The following is a 17518-nucleotide window of genomic DNA, read 5'->3' as shown; positions in this document are numbered from 1 at the left end:
CAAGCTTATGTGTTCATTATTGTAATATTAAAAATTATTTGCGTTGTGGCCCTTCACAGTTCACACCGGTTCACATTTTCTCTATGTCACGTCATGTCGTCATGTAGTCATGTGCCTCGTGTAGTAGTGGCGCATGTATTTAAAACAGCTAAAACGCTAGCATGATACACATGATACATGGCACACGAATTTGTTCGCACTGTGTTCCTTGATTGTGTGTAAAAGCCCTGCAGCATGGCTGAAGCAGGCTGTGGTGTTGGGTTTTCGCAAGACGCCGAACCACTACCTTGCTGGTGCCGAGGCGTCGAGAGGTTGCCCTTAGAAGAACTTCCAATTTTTCAGTATCTGAAAGCACAACATGACAATGCACAGAAAGTAAGTAACACGTTCTAAATCAATTGTTGAAACTACCACAGGCGTTTCTCTTGGTTTCAGGGGTGTTCTTCGTCCAATGACGTTCGTATACTCGGTCTGGGTCGCGGTCGACCTCGGAGTAATATAGTTGTGGTAAGATGCCAAATACGAAACCAGGCTGTTTTATTTTTGTAGAATACAGTTGTTCCCTATGGCATGTATCAAAACACCTACATTTGACAATCCGAATTTCTTTTCAATAGCCAATAATTGGCAATAGTGCATCATCATCTAGCGTCGAAGACTGTCATAGGGATGATGTGAAATTATACCGGAAGCCACTATGCAGTGACGTGTCGAAGCAGCAGCAACAACAAAATGTTTCTGATGCAGGTTAGTTCATGCATGATGTTTTAAATGTTATTAGTTGCATGTTAACCACCTGCTAGCCGTAAAGGGACTGTAGTCAGTGGTGCCTTTAGGGTATGTGTTACCCGGTGCGGAAGCTCCTTGCGTCCCCCCAGTAATGGGTCCCTTTCCATACCGGTCAATACTCTAAATCATGTGCTCGAAGAGGGCTCCTCCTATTGTTTTTGCGTCATTGCACTGCAGAGAAAGAGAGGACGCGACTGTACTGGTGCGGCACGTCACCTGGTGTGGACCGCACCACCCTAGTGACGCCACTGGCTGTAGTATTAATTCCCTTACAGTCACTAAATAAGTTTCGCAGCTTATTTAGTGACTTTGGATTCCCTCACTGTAGTAACTGACCTGACCTGCTTCTAAGGCAATTTACATAGCACATAACGCAGAAGTCGTGAAGTCATTGTATGGCTTAAATAGGCCATGTGGTGCGTGATAGGTTGTGGGGAAATTTCCTCTTAGCACTTCAGGGACACCTTAGAATTTTCTGAATTCAGGTACATACTTGAGACAGGGACTCGCAAGACACACCAACATTGTATTAGCTACTGGCCTCATTGGATCAGCTGGAAGCCTGTCCGCCTACCGATCCCAAGATGCGGGTTTCAAACTGGCCGAGGATGTCAGCAACTTGGTGGCAGGGTACAAGGTTCTTAGACATGCCAACTTCCGCAAGGGATGTTAAAAACGACCACTGTGGCGTCGCTCATGATCATAGTTGTCTTGCGATGTTAAGGCCCCAATTATTATTATTATTGTCTTAGCTGGCATGACAGCTCGTGAAGGTGAGTCCACCTGAGTATCCGGTGTCTCCAGTGTGCAAGAGAATATCAAAGTGACAGCAGCGCGTGTAGTGCTTCAATTATGTTGCATCACTGTTGGTTTTGTAGGAGAGAGCTACATCACCGTCAACAGCAGCACCAGCAGTCAGCTGTACCTGCACGCACTTGAGCCTCCATGTCTTCTGGGCCCTCTGATATCTGGTCATTAAACATTTAGACATGGCAGAATGTAATCATCCTTAATGGCCACTCCACAAAATTGGTGGTCTACAAAATCAGCCCTTACCATACATTTTCTGTCATCAATCCCCTTTTATAACATCCTGTTGCCGCATCCGGACACACGCCGACACACTACCACAGCATACTGTGACATGCCACATTGTCACAAAGGTGCACCAGTGTCAGTCTATCCAAGGTGCAGGGATTTTTCCTGCACTTCCCCCCCCCCCACCTAATTCCCCCAAGATTTTATGACCCCCCCCCCCCCCCCCTGAAAATAACTGTCCAAAAGGCCAAAAAAGCCTGATTAACCAAGAGATACATGGGTCACTCGTGCTTAGTTCGACTTATCCTCCAGAAAGTGCATAACTCCCCATATTACAAGCACCTAACTGAAGGGTTTGTGGGTGCACAGTGACATATTATGGCATTCTGTGGCATTTTTCTTTGCGATACCAACTCCTCCAAATGCACCTGACATACGTAACGCAACTTTGTAAGAAGTCTCAACTATGTAGATGTGGGTTGGCTACCAAAACTGGCTGAGGGCAAGCCTTGGTATGCACTCGAGTTTCACTCGTGGGAGTTCGACAGTATCATGTTCGAGGAACCTCAGGACAAGGTTCGTGGAACCCCGGTTGAGATCCACTGATTCCATATAGTGAAGAAGCCTGAGCGTTGAAGAAAAACACAGAGGGGACACAAACACAACTGATGACACAACTGATGTATCACTGATGAACCACTGACGTACAGCATCGCAGCTTGCACTGACCTTCATACATGTACAGAAATATACAGGTCTCTGTCACAGACTAGTTGTGATCTTTGAGGTCAAGCGATCAGGTTTTTGGTTGTGCTAGTTTACCATCTGACCTGCCATAAACTGTTTAAGTACTGCAGTACTTTTTGTGTGGTCTCCAAGGAATGGTTGCACATGACTATGATACAGAGAACGTGTGTCGAGCTGCAGTATATTTATTTCACATGGCATTTTCATATTTGAAATGTAGCAGATCCACACAGGGTGCATCCACCCAATGTTCAGAGTCTGGCAGTACATAATGAAAGACCTATTCATCAGGTAAGCAAATTGTGTCGTAACCATTTCCAGCTACTACTACACAGTTCTCTTTGTCTTGCTTTTATGTTATGTCCTCGTAAAATGTTGCATTAAATCTCTGCGAGACCGTCACTGTAATGGTGGCTTCAGTCTGCATTTGCTTTGTGTCTAGCCTAAACCGAGGTTGTCCACTGAGAGGACGGATCCACCAGCCGTCAAACCAACACAACAAAGGAACTTCTGTGCCAGACACCCAGTTCCGAAACGCCCTGCCTTGAGAAAGGGGTCATTTAACCCAGATGAGTACCAACACAACTTTACCCTCAACCATTGGGTGAAGACTCACACTCGCAAAGTGAGCTATGATACAGATGATGATGATGATGAAAGTAGTGACGCTGATGAGTTGGTCTTCGATGATGAAAGTAAGACATTTTAGGTAATCATATAATTGCTAACAAATTATGTTCAAGTTATGACTGGCAGTTCAATGCCATTCAGCATATCACCTTTATTTCCCCTGTAAACACAAGTGACAGTTTAACATCCTTCATCCTATAACAGTCAGTTAAGGGGAATGTATTTTTAACAGTCCTGATGTGTAGTCCTTTTGTTTGTAGGGCACAGTTCAATCTCTTCCAGCAAACCGGTTACATCATCGACTGGAGATTACGCAGTAAAGCAGTCATGTGCACGCAATGTTCACCAGCTGCAGAAAGTCATGGAGATAGACAATCTTCCAAGCAGTGTGACGAGCGATGTGCTCGGGGAACTCTTGGCAGATTTTGGAATTGTAGAGAGCATCTCAATGAAGGAGAATGACACTGGAAGTTGTGTTGCAGAAGTGAGGTGTGTGGTCATTTCTTTGTTCTTCCGGTCTCGTAGGAAGTCTGCGACTTGGATAGTGAAGCTACTTCTGGTCAGGCACCTGAATGTGGCTCGTGCTAAAATGTTTTAATCAGCTTTATACCATAATTTGGTTGTGCATTCTATGTGACACTGAGGGTAAATTTAATGCTGAAACTGTAACACCTGAAAATGTTCACTTCGACTGTTTGAGGGTACATAGTGAACAGCCACAAACTGTTGGAATGAATTATTTTTGAGGAGAGAGCCACACCATGAATGCACCACAACACCATGCTCCTCAACTCGCGAACTACAGTTTCCTCTGGCTCGACCCCTACCACCAAGCACAGCACATACAGAGCAGCCACATCCAACGCATCATCGGTTAACTTATTACAGACAGTGAGAGCAGTCAGAAAGACCAGAGCCACCTCTTTAGTTGCTAGACAGAAATTTTGACAGTGTGTCTCCTTTGCAGACACAACGTTGCATACAAAGGCAGTCCCAGTGAAGTACTTTGGGGGCGGATGTCTGCCTTTAGCCAGTCTCTATCCCTTTGGGTGCGAGGGGGGGAGGAGGGATTCTGGACACGGGCTCAACCTTTTCTCGCATGAAATCCTATCACTGGTAAATTACCAGTGATAGGATTTCGTGCGAGAAAAGGTTGAAGAGACGAAAACTGGCCCAGGCTATGCTTTTGGGGGGGGGGGGGGCAACTGCCCCCAACGCCCTCCCTTTGGACCACCACTGGTTCAGGGGCAGATTGAAGGGGGGTGGGGGGGCCCGACCACCCCCCATACGGCTGTATTCCCTATGTAAAAACCCTATCTCCTGGATGATGCTGTGCCGCAAAGCACGAAATTTCCTTAAGACCCCCCTCCATGACAGGCCACTAAATCCGCCCCTGCACTGGTTGCATATGTTATGGCATTATGGCATGTTATGGCATATGTAATACGTGGATACGTCTCTGCATGCTGGCACAGCTCTGTACAGTATAGCCAGGGTATTGCATGTCTACAGTATTTTGATGTGGAAACTACTACAAACAAGGAGGTAGTAACAAACTCAGAGATTAGTATTGGTTAACCTAGAAATCTGACATTCATGACAACACAAACTGCTGTTGTAGTAGTAATTGTTTGAGTGCAGCCAGTGGTCGACAGACATTTGTGGTTCGGTTTGGACTTTGGTTTTTCTTGTCTCCTGGTATGTACGAGGGGTCCCAGCAAACCAGATACATCCAGCAAATATCCGTAAGATATCTCGCCCGGGACGTTTGGATATCCAGTGGAGTTTGCCACAGATCAGTTTTACATCCATGCGATATCCCTGCGACTAGCATTTCTGCCATGTTTGTAGATCCACTGAAAGTCCCTGCGACGTCTGTCACGGATATTTGGATATACAGTCAACCCTCGTTTTATGAACATGAGCACGGGGAACCAAACTTTTTCCATTCATTTTTCCCTCGTTTTATGAACCTCGATATTCGAATAATGAACGGAATTTCTGGGAACCAACTAGGAGTTGCCCAGCGTTTTTGCCCTCAATTTATGAACGTATCGTTCTGAGGTCAACAGAAACCTTCAAAGGGATAATTCCGTGGTCTTATGAATGACGCCTGAACGGACAAAACGTTTTCCAGGTATTGCACCCTCGGTTCTTAACCCCTCGAAATCCGAACAACAAACTGGTTTTCCGGGGTCGCACAAGTGTTCCTGACCTCAGTTGATGAATAAGGTGGTCGCTGTCACCCGGAGATTAATAAACGGAGGTTAAAAATCCCAGAGGAAATCTGAGACCAGTCCAGTGCGAATGTGGTGACATCTCTTATTTCCAAGATTGACACAGTGGAAGGCATGGTCAAAAGCAAAATTAAACAATTTAGTATTGCATAATAAACAGAGTGTGAATGCGTTAACGTCTGTTCTTTGTGAGAATGATACAGCAGAAGGCATGGTTAAAAGCAAAATTGCACAATATATGGCATTATAAACACAATCCCAACTCGGAAATACTGTTGCATTTGCTCGATAGTACTCAGTTAACTGAATTTTCGATTTATGAATCCCTCGATTTATGAACGATTTTTCGGGGAACCGAGGGTGTTCATAAATCGATGGTTGACTGTATACGGGAGATTACGAATATCGTACATATTTTGCTTTTAACAATTTTGTGCATCAGATATTTAGAGTTTGTAGAGTGCGTAGAGACCACTGCAACTGTGTTCCAGCAAATAATATTTATTGTGTGTTTTAACCCATTTGATACTATTGGGAGCAAAAACATTACCTTAGCCTAACAGGATTCATCACAGTACAGCAACACCGTGGGACACGCCAGCATAAGTGCCGAACCCTGCCCGCCTCACTTGGACCACTTGGAAAAACCCGCAGTAACCTCTATTTGCGAGCTAGATGGAACATATACTGAAATACAAATCTTTACACACACGTTCGTTAGGGGTAGCGTGGCGTAAACCATTTGTAACGGTGACGAGGATGTATCTTCGCAATTCCTGTGTTTCTGCATCAACCCACAGTATACACAACAACATTTCTGACATCCCTTCCTATCAACTACTGTGTTTTTAATTCAGGTTACCGTCTCTATAAGGACAAATAAATATTTCCTGGATCTCCCATAGACATCCCTAGGATCTGCAGGCTGCTTGTCATGGGACATTCAAACATCCAGAGCGCGATATCCTTCCAACATACCAGGGACATCTGTTGTTTACTGGAGTAAGCCCAAAACGCAATGAAATTGTGCGATATCCCATAGATATCCTATGGACGTCGAGATATTCAGGACGTTCGCGACCTTGTAGGGATGTCCCATGGATATTAATGGTTTGCTGGGGTGTTCAAGTCAAACCGGGACTTTCTATCTCCTAAGTGTACAAATGGCTCGCGCTACTTCTTTTTCGTCATTTTCACACGCGACAGGCCTCCGCGTTCGCCACGTGGTGGTCCAAAGTTTGTGCAAAACAGAAGACACGTGCTGGACAACATGGCCGACAACTAGGTGAGCGCGCACATCGAACAGCGAATAGTCATGAAGTTCCTCGTGAATGAAGGCGTAAAGTCATCTGAAATTCACAGAAGACTTCAGGCTCAGTAAGGCCACGATGCACTTAGCCGCAGCAAAGCGTTTGAGTGGTGCAAACGGTTCCGAGACGGCCGTACATCAGTGCAGGACGATCCCGGCCGGGGCGGCTCAGAGCCCAGTGTCAGAGTTCCTGAGAACATCCAACGTTTTCCCACGGTTTTCTGGGACAAGGCTGGCGTTGTTCATGTTCATTTTCTGCCCAGTGGTACCACCATCAATAGTGCATATTACTGCCAGGTTCTCAGGGATGTGCATAAGGCGCTGAAGCAGAAGCGGCCGGGCCTCATCACCAAAGGAGTCCTCCTCCTACAGGACAATGCACGCCCGCATACCGTGCATCTCACGACACGCACCTTATTGAAACTTGGCTGGTAGTTGCGGCCACATCCCCCTTACAGTCCAGACCTCGCCCTCAGCGATTTCCATCTCTTCGGGCCACTGAAGGCGTTTCTTGGGGACCACCACTTCAGTTGCGACGACGAGGTCAAGCATGCGGTCCGATCATGGCCGCTACGCGCCGGTAATGATTTCTACACTGCTGGCATCTAAGCCCTCGTGAAATGCTGGGACAAGTGCATTAGTGCAGCTGGAGATTACGTTGAAAAATAAAACAAATTTCTCACCTGTAAGTTCATTTTACTTTTGTGAAAAATGAAAAGTCCCGGTTTTACTTGAACGCCCCCCGTACTATCCACTCCGCACCCTGTTCTCCCTCCTTTGACAGTCTATATAAATTTGTTCCTTCCTAGATAACGCAAGCAAAATTTTATATTGGTGTGCGGCAGATATTTAGATCAAACTGGAAGATATTTTGTAGACTATGCACAAGGTGCACCCTGGGGAGCATTTTTACTACCTGTGCAGCACTATGAGGAAAAGGCCTACAGAGCATAATATAATTCTTGCACTTTACAGGATGGTGAATGAAGCTGTTCTTGATCAGATAGTCGAATGCCTGCAGATATCATCCCCTTTTGGAGGTGAGTGAAATTCATTTCTTTCCAACAAAAAATGTGGCTTGCCAGCACTATACAGACTATTGAGTGTCAACTGTACAAGAGTTTATATTTGCTAAGTCACTACAGCCACTTCACTGAATAAAGATGGGATACATTTGCAGTATCAAAGGAAACACATAGGATTCACAAATGTGAGCATACGAGACTACAAAAGAGCATTTTATGACTAAAAATGTGTCAGTGGTGCTGACTATCAACCCAATTCATGTTGTTCACTCCATGTCCTGCGTTGCAAAGTCATGACAGCACTTAGTGAGGACGTGCTTTCTGCTGAATATAATATTAATTGTGCAAATAAATGTACATTCGTTCTTACCTGCATGTTACATGTGTATCACGTGGTAGAATTGTTTGAATGCTGGGTACCAACAATCACAAGATGAAACGTTCGGCTACCTATCCTCTTGATGGTAAACGTAGTAAATGTTTGGCTGTTTGATAGAGAATTGGAAACAATGGGCTCAAACATCACAAAGCCAATAGACAAAATTACGAAAATATATTGCATCATTGAACTCTGGAAACCCATTATCACAATAAAGAAAATTGTCCAAGGTGTTGCTGTTTCCCAAAATGATTCCTATCATGCCCATGGGCAGTATAGGCAAGGTTGCGGAAAACAAATAGGTCGTAAAGTAAAGAAAGTGTTTTAAATTTGCAGAGGTGTGCTTCAATACAAGAGTAACCCAACATGTAATTTTTGTTGTGAACCATGAGTTCTCGGGACATTACCTTTAAGTTCTACCTCCTGTGACCTGAAATATACCCACAAACATTGAAAAGGATTGAGTGAATTATCTCTGTATTTATCTGCACAGAAGCAACACAATCTGCATACCATTCTGAACTCCGTCTCTTGGCCTTGTATCACAGCATTAACAGACTAATGGTATCACTCCTGTAGGCATTGATTACTCACACCAAAATGCATTGGCAGACTCTGAACAGCTAATGCAAGAACCATAGAGAAATTATAGCAACATCTTCTGATTCATAGAGCTGCATTTCTTGCAAGTCTAAGAACTTGTACAATAATCAGAACTGTTTGTGCATGAAGTTCACGATACATGTATTACTTTTTTCTCCGTCAATATCTACAGTAGCATATTTCACTTTTCAGCATTATCAAAACCCCTGAGCGTGAGGATAGTGAGTTCAGAAGGTTGAAGCTAACAGCACTACTGTGAATTCAGTTCTCTATGTGCTAATCAGGAACAGGTCAGTACTGCAGTGCTTCAAAAGTGTGAAATTTATTTTGCAAGACACATACGTGACCCCTTTCTTCTAAAACCTTTTGTGATAATGACTCGCTTGGAAGGTGTTGCAAGTTCAACACATTTTTTGTAACATTCTTTGAAGTTTTGTATTAAGACCTTGTGAAATCTGTTTAGCGTAAGGCCCTTAATATTTGCGAGCCCCTAATTTTCACGAATTTCACAAATTTGAAAAATACTTCCATTTTACGGGCGCACAAAAATTTAAAGCAAGGTTTGATACTTCGAAGACTATATGCTGCAATCGCAAACTTTATCTTCACAGTTGGTTGTACAGGATAATGGTGGGCATTTGAAATGCTTTCCAGCACAAGCATGTGCAATGTTGCTTCTATCAAATACAATATGGGCAATGTCAGGCTTACGACGAGGTAAGCCAATCAAGACGCAAATTTTAGCATTCAGAAGTTGCAAAATTTAGCGACAGCAAATATGTGCCTTGTACCTGAATTCATGAAAAAGTGGTGCTGCAGCATTAAAGGGTTTTACAGCAAGTCTCTGCATGAATATTTATGTACTTTTTTAAGAAATGTTAGCAAAATTTGCACAGTTGGAGAGCCTTGTTTTAAGAATATGTAGTACGTAACTCATTGTAATGTTGAGCACTTTTTAACCATGTTTTACAGTTTTATCGTTTTCACTGACATTATATGATCTGTACGCAATACTGCAAAGAAGTGTCTGTGCTGACGAAGTTCAGCACTGCATGCCATTTGAAATATTTGATATGTATCTCATTAAACACTGAAAAGTATAGTTATTCGGTTCAGTTGAGTCAATCACATAGCAATCACATTAAACAGACATAATATTAGGGAATAGCTTTGCAGCAAATTTATTCTCTTGGTATATGCTTCCTCTTTTTGCATAGGGAGTGTACAAAACAGTGTTTTTATGTCCTAAACATATAAATAGCCTTATGTTGTAAAGCTGTGCGAATATTCGAAATTTTCGAATATCGAATAGAATAGTTCTATATTCGATTCGTTTATCAAATCGAATAGCAGTATTTGAAGATATGCTATACTTTTTTCGAATATCTTGTTCAAATAAGGTACCGTATTCGCTTGCATATTGGACGCACGCACGGATTGAATGTACCCCAGCTTGAACGACCAGACCATCTCGCACACTACAGAATCTCTTATCAACGAGAAGGAGCGCCTGGCGCCAGAGTGATGAACAACGAATGCGATGGACACAGAGGAGTATTTCGTCCATTCTAGATAGAGCAGAAGACTAATTCATGTGGGAGAATCGCGTAACGATGAGGGACAAATGCGACATCCGATACCGGAGAGATAGTGGGGGATATCTCTGAATAAACCGCCAAAGTGAGGCAGAATCGCCACATTCTATTCCGGAGAAATCGCCGTAGATATCTCGGAATGAATCGCGACATTCGATTCCGGGGAGATTGCCGCAGATATCTCGGAATACAACTAGAGTACCTCAATTGTTGGGTTCAGATTTTCCCCCGCGTATTGAAACCACCTCCTCCATGTCGTGATGTTTTTGGGTAAAAATATGTCTTATATGCGAGTAAATACAATATCAGTCTTTCTTCTGTCGGACTGCCCTGCCGTATTCTAATGAGCAGTTGAACGTCAGCAAGTTGAACAGCCTTGGAATTACCACTGCAACCCCAACAAAACAAACCTCTCGCTTTGTGGCGTACAAATTGGCAACAGAGGTGCCCACTCCTGCGAAAATAGTAGGTGAAATATATACTATTCACAAATTGTCGCCCCTCACCAGAGCGTGTTGCTTCTGCACGGGAGCAGGTAATGCCTGTTCACGAGGAACTTAAGTGTGCTTCATTTTCTTTATTAAAAAGAAAATGTTTGTTTTTTGTGTACTGGATTATTCGATCTGATTTCGTATTCAATTCAGTAGCTTTCAGTATTCGATTCGTATTCTATTTGAGCTTGAAAATTGCTGTTCGCACAGCCGTAGTTTTTTTTTTTTTTTAGTCCGTTTACATGACCTGCTCACTTCCTAGGAAATCACATTGTCAAATGTGAGTTTTTGTCCACTAAGTTTGCGTATTTGGAAGTTTTTGCTAGTTAGAAACTTAGCCTTCCAAGAGGTCCTCTGTCATGGATATTCGTGACATGACCTCCATGTCCGTATACTTGTGTTGCCTTTGCATAAGGTGGTGCTAGGAGTTTGCATTCCAGTGGTAACCCACTGCCTCCTCCACAGGCAGTGCCCATGTTTAGCACCACTCTCGTCTTCGGTCGACTGCAAAAATTGCTTTTCTTTTGACACCCGTAATGAAACATAGTCCATAAAGAGATGTTAGACATTGTGCATTAAATATGTTGACCACAGCATATGAGAGCAGTTGCAAATGGGTCCTCAACCCCTTTAAGTAGAGGCCTCAAATATTGTTTACTTTAAAGATTGGATATCCTTGCCAATAACATGCTTGTTTGGGCGATGGGGAGAAAAATAAAGTACCATATTTCCTCGCTTGATTGGTACATTCGCATAATTAATACACCCCACTTACTTGGGTGCCCAGTATTTAGCGCACTGCAACTCTATAGCACTAAATGGCAATGCAGTGTGAGCCCTGGTTGCCAGGGCTCACACTGCATTGCCCTGGAGCCCTGGTGCCAGGATTATAGCCCTGGTGCCAGGGGTGTCTGAAGTCCCTCACCACAGGGGGGTGAGCTGAAGTTTGAAGGATTGGTATATCAAGAATGCTCCATATACAACATTAAATAAAAATATAATATAAAATAAACACAATTAAATAAAACGTAGTAAAGTGACATATATAGTACATGCAGAGCAGAATTACTTGAAATATACCATAAACACAAATGCAAAGAATCCAAACGAGATGTCCCATTTCTTGAACGATCATCCAAGCTGCTTCTCCTGCCCCTGCTTTTCCGACTGCGCTCGACCACTGCGCTCGATACACTGACCAACCAGCCCGGATTTTGGCCTCCAGCGCGAGCTTCCACCCTTCTGTCAAGACTTCATCTTCCTTTTGTCAACCTCCTCCTCCTCTTCGTCGTCCCAAAAGGTGTAGTGACGCTGCTAGTCAATATATTCATGCCAAGTAACAAATTCTTCTCACTTATAAATGTAAACTGGAGTCCTCAAAATTCATGCCAATGAACATGCAAATCCTATAAAATATGCCTTACAAGAGAAAATTGCGTACCCTGTCCGATCTCTATGTGTGAAATGGGGCGAGGCCCCATAGCTCAAGGGGGGCGGCTGACCTAATTGCCCCCACCTTCCGACGACCCTGCTTGGTACCACGTATGTTTTGCAAGAGGAAGATGGCCATGCCAGCTGACAAATCAGGTGATATGCATTGAATGTGAGGAAAAAGGAAAATAAACAATTGAATAGTGTCTTGCAGTGTGTCTGATTGCTTTGACACACAGCTGTGGCTCTTTTGTTGTACGGCACACATGGTTTCTTCGCATTTGATGGAGTTTTGAAGGATGCTTAGCCCAAGGGCGAATCCAGGCCCTCACTTTGAAGGCGGTTTCTTTTTTAAGCGCGTAGCAGCAGTGGGATGAGTAGTATGAGTAGTACATGCATGTAACCTGGGGTTGGGGGGTGGGGCGATCGCCCCCAAGCCCAACCTGACTTAGCCATACTGGATTGAGGGAAGTGAGATACTTGCCATGTCAAATTTGCGTCGTGTCGGTGCCCGCCCAGGAATCGTTAAAATGGGCACTCGTGTATCCCGTCGATGGAAGCTTCTCTCTATTCTATAGGTGGGTGTTCAAGAATCCTGTCTACGGGCACTCTGGTATCCTGTTGATGGGAGCTACGCTTTATCCCGGAGGTGGGTGCTCAGTAATCTCCGCTCTTCCAGGGAATAGAAGGTGGGCACTCAGGTATGCTGTCGGTAGAAGCTACGCTTTATTCTGTCGATGGGCACTCCTGTGGATGGAAGCTCCCTCTGTCTTGTAGGTGGGCGCTCAAGAATCTTGTCCATGGGCACTCATGTATTTTGTGGGTGGAATCTCGCCTCTATCCTATAGGTGGGCGCTCAAGAATACTGTCCATGGGCACTCGGGTATGCAGTCGTTCCGCTTTGTCCTGTCAATCCCTTCTCAGGAATCATGACAATGGGCATTCATGTATTCTGTGGGTGGAAGCTCCCCTCTATTCTATAGATGGGCGCTCAAGAATCCTGTACTGGGCACTCGGGTATGCTGGCTGTCGATCAAAGTTCCGCTTTTGTCTTGTCGGTGCCCACTCAGAAGACATGCCAGTGAGTACTCATGTATTCTGTGGACGGAAGCTCCCCTCTATCCTATAGGTGGGCACTCAAGAATCCTGTCCATGGGTACTCGGGTATGCTGTCGATGGAATCCCGTCTTGCCTTGTCGGTGGCTGCTCAGAAGACATGACAATGGGCACTCATGCATTATGTGGATGGAAGCTCCCTCTATCCTATAGGTGGGCGCTCAAGAATCCTATCCACGGGCACTCATGTATTCTGTGGGTGGAAGCTCCCCTCTGTCCTATAGGTGGGTGCTCAAGAATCCTATCCACGGGCACTCATGTATTCTGTGGGTGGAAGCTCCCCTCTATCCTATAGATGGACGCTCAAGAATCCTGTACTGGGCATCGGGTATGCTGGCTGTCGATGAAAGTTCCGCTTTTCTTCTGTCGGTGCCTGCTCTGAAGACATGACAATGGGCACTCATGTATTCTGTGGATGGAGGCTCCCTTCTATCCTATAGGTGGCCACTCAAGAATCCTGTTCATGGGCACTCGGGTATGGTGTCGATGAAAGTTCCGCTTTTCTCCCGTCGGTGCCCGCTCAGAAGACATGACAATGGGCACTCATGTGTTCTGTGGATGGAAGCTCCCATATATCCTACAGGTGGGCGCTCAACAATTTTGACAATGGGCAATCGGGTATGTTGTCTTATGGAAGTTCCGATTTGACATGTCGGTGCCCGCCCAGAAGACATGCCAATGAGTACTCAGGTATCCTGTCAATGGGAGCTAGCTTTGTCCTGTTGGTGCCTGCTCGGGAATATATAATGACAATGGGCACTCAGGTATCCTGTAGATCGAAGCACTGCGTTATGATGCCGGTGAGCGCTCAGGAGTCTTGTCGATGGGTGCCTAGAAACATCTTCGGTGGCCATTCAGTTATCCTAAAAGCTCCGCGGTCGCTCAGAAATTTCATTCGATTAGCCGTCAGGAATCCTGTCAATGGGTGCTCGGGTATCCAGTCGATGTAAGCTCTGCTCTACCCGTCAATGGACAGCGAGGAATCCTCTCAGTGGGCCCTCTCTATAGAAGCCGTGTACTGTCCTGTCGATGGAAACACAGGTATACTCTTGGTGTGCTCCGGTCTATACTGTCGGTGGGCGCTCTGGCATCTTGTAGGTAGACACTCGGTTATCCTGTGAATAGAAGCTCCGCAAATACGGAAACTGGCTGCCCTAAAGCTAGGCCCGAGACTTTTCATCGCACCTTTCGTCAAATTACCTTTAGCAATGGGGTAGAGTATCCCCTGTATCGATGAAACTTTTCACTCGTCGTCACTGAAATACAACAGTGTTGTTGTTCAACTGCATTAACCATCTGTCGAAATTGTCATTGTGACTTACTGAAATGCTTTGCGTAATTGACCCGACGCAGTTGAACCACAGGCGCAGTCTCAAAAACATCTGTAATGGAACACGGTCGTTGCATGCGACATTCACATAACACGATAAAGTTTCCCCAAGCGTCCCCTCGCAGTGATCGCCGTTCAGTGATGTGCGCTGGCGGGGTATACTCATCTTGCGGACACCTTCCGACACTTGAGCTCCACATGGGTGATGTGGTACGCGGAGTCTGAAGCATGGAGCAACAGTTAGGCTAGTTGGTACCAGTGGCGTAGCCAGACCTCCAAGATAGGGAGGGCTCCATACGAAAACTCGCCCCCCCTCCCCCCTCTGATCTTGGGTGCGACAACACACACGTACTTGTGCGCACCGCAAAGTGCGGACGAAACAAAAAAACCCGAAAATAATTGATTCACAATACGATTACATGTAGGCTCTCATGACCAATGAGGCGGTGTCACGAGATTTGAAGTATTTTGAAAGGATCATACTTTGAAAACCAGTCAAGAGTGTTGCTTAGATAGACACCAGGAACTGCAAGAACTTTCGCGGTCGTCACACTGGTCCCCCCCATATTATTTTCTCCTCGGATTTGTACGATTTGCGCGAGTCGATCCGTGGCAGGTAAGGGTGGCTCGAGCCCCCCCTAGCCCCCTCGTGGCTACGCCAGTGGTCCGTACAGCTTGAGACAACGAAAGACGGCACTGGCGTATTTCTTCATCGAGGCGCCCCCCTGCAAGCTATCAGGAAGAGATCGAACAAGAAACGGGTGACCGGCTGTTCTATCCATCTCTCAGTATGTGAGTCCGCTCCTGTTTACTACTAGGATATCGCTCCAACGGAGAAATGCGACACCCCGGTGTTTCGTGCACTTTTGTCCGAAGCTGTACCTAGATAGATACACCAAAGCGAGAGAAAAAAAAAAGAAAGTGCACGGGACACGTGTCTTGTTTGTAATTGTATCCTGTATATTTGTTGTCATTTCTGCCACACGCCGATTCGCACCAATAAGCCGCAGCAATAGTTGCGTTTACAATGACAGATATGTCGACTGAAGGCTCCAGTCGACTGATCGTTAAGGTCGACTGAAGACGGTTTACATAACTGTCGGCTAAGGCGCCATGGAGCTCTGCAGGATTCGGTCGACTGATCCTCGACTGAAGCGCCACACTCACCTTTGAATTGTACTTTACACACCACTTTGTCATCGCGTAAATTCTTTTACTTCTCAAATACTTTTGCAACCTTTCGACACGCCATTCTTTTCATAAACAGCCATTCGACTACTTCTCCTTCCGTCTGCGGTTGTTTGGCACGCCTCTTTTCATAATACTATCATACAGCCGTCACTTGTATTCCTTTGGATATAGTGCGGCCATGGTGCTGTCTTCTGCCAGTTATTCTTCATGTTCTTCCTCCGTCTGTGGCTGTCTATTCTGGCTTCTATTCTGAGGCTAGGGAGGACGAGACATCCGACAATGTCACGTATGATAGTCACTGCCATATTGGCGAAAATCACAAGAAATGAAGCTGCAGGCGCCCTTTTGGGCAGCCACCAAGTTCCAACTTCCAACCACGTGGTTCCAACTCCCGCCCAGTTAGTTAAGAAGAAGAATGACGCGTGAGAAGCGGCTGAATAAGTCGACTGGCCTGGATGGGGATGGTCCGCCGTACTACTCTCACCATTAAACTTGTTAGCTCACTCGGACACTTGCCCCTGAGACATGCGTGACGAACCGTACTGCCTTGTCACCGGACGGTAAATTTAAAGATTTTCCGTGTCTCCAGCTGTGAGAAATTCTGATGACAGAATGTTGCTCTTCTTTCGTACACATTCCAAACGAGTGGCCATCTTAATGGTTGCGTCGTGCAGAGTCGCCAGGACCGCCAGGCCCGTTGGATGTTCAAGCATCGTACCATGTCACGCTATACCATGACGCTCTGCTAAGCCGTCGATATTTATTCGCACATTTGCGCTTTTTACTAGAATCACCCTCGTCAGAGAGGACCATACGGAATTGCTACACCGGAATTGCTAGCCTCGGTGACTCAGTCGGTAACGTGTTGGCTTGCTGAGGCTCAAGATCGCGGGTTAGATCCCGGCCGAGGACGGTAGCAATGTGGGGGAGGTAAACATTGCTTCCGGCACAGGTTGGAGGTTTCCGGCACACGTCAAAAGAACCCCAGGCTGTCGAAATTATCCACAGTCCTACCCTGCGGCACGTGCAGCATGTCGCCACACTAGGCTGGCACACCTTACGTGTAAATCTACCCCAATTACCTACACCGCTATATGTTTTATCAACACGTTGAAGCACGTGTAATATGATGACACGAATTGTGTTGATACAAAAGTCCGAATAAAGTCCTAGTCAGTTGAATAGGTGGTGGTTGGAGGAACTATCTTTTTGAAAGTATCACCAGCAGAGTCCCCCTCTAACAGGAGACGGTATACTTTCCTGGGTTTTACGTAATACTATGCGATGATAATCGTAGGGAATGGCGAACGAACTTGGCTAATGAAAGGCGTAGAATGTACAGAATGAAGTTTAAGAAAGAAGACAAAAGAAGTTAGCGCGAATACATACATCAGGATGTAGGAGTATGCAGATGTGTATGGATAATGCATATAGTAGTTTCGTTCCATCCCACTGTCCCCCCGGCCACTTGGTTCACCCCCCACCGCACGTGCGCGTCGACGGATGAGATAACGATGCGAGCTGTTTATAATTTCTGCGGAAACCAGCAGATGTACACGGAGCGTAAACAAGCGATTCGCCACGTGTTGGTACGAGGTTAAACCAAA

At 45.4% G+C, this 17518-nt stretch overlaps 1 protein-coding gene across 2 annotated transcripts; it reads left to right on the top strand.

Annotated features, from left to right (window-relative positions):
• Positions 1 to 64: 64 nt before the first annotated feature.
• LOC135377711 (uncharacterized) lies at positions 65 to 9859 on the top strand. Of its 2 annotated transcripts, XR_010418185.1 has the most exons (9): positions 65 to 375; positions 436 to 507; positions 618 to 747; positions 2795 to 2865; positions 3017 to 3269; positions 3465 to 3693; positions 7726 to 7790; positions 8950 to 9047; positions 9369 to 9859. XR_010418185.1 is itself a non-coding variant. In XM_064610324.1 (8 exons), the coding sequence occupies exons 1-8, from the start codon at positions 235 to 237 to the stop codon at positions 8994 to 8996; spliced, it is 1008 nt and encodes a 335-aa protein (XP_064466394.1). In that variant the 5' UTR covers positions 65 to 234; the 3' UTR covers positions 8997 to 9859. The 2 variants fall into 2 exon arrangements, 1 of the variants encoding a protein (XP_064466394.1); XM_064610324.1 differs by having other exon boundaries at positions 8950 to 9859.
• The last annotated feature ends 7659 nt before the right edge of the window (positions 9860 to 17518 follow it).

The sequence above is a fragment of the Ornithodoros turicata genome, chromosome 1 (assembly GCF_037126465.1).
Source record: "Ornithodoros turicata isolate Travis chromosome 1, ASM3712646v1, whole genome shotgun sequence".
Lineage (NCBI taxonomy): Eukaryota > Metazoa > Arthropoda > Arachnida > Ixodida > Argasidae > Ornithodoros > Ornithodoros turicata.
This window is presented reverse-complemented; position numbering and strand designations above follow the sequence as displayed.

Bases quoted from the DNA above. Each gene is read 5' to 3' on its own strand.
- LOC135377711 (XM_064610324.1), top strand. From the start codon at position 235: ATGGCTGAAGCAGGCTGTGGTGTTGGGTTTTCGCAAGACGCCGAACCA. The intron at 508-617 runs GTAAGATGCCAA...TCTTTTCAATAG, and splicing joins CTCGGAGTAATATAGTTGTG to CCAATAATTGGCAATAGTGC. The intron at 7,791-8,949 runs GTGAGTGAAATT...TTCACTTTTCAG, and splicing joins GATATCATCCCCTTTTGGAG to CATTATCAAAACCCCTGAGC.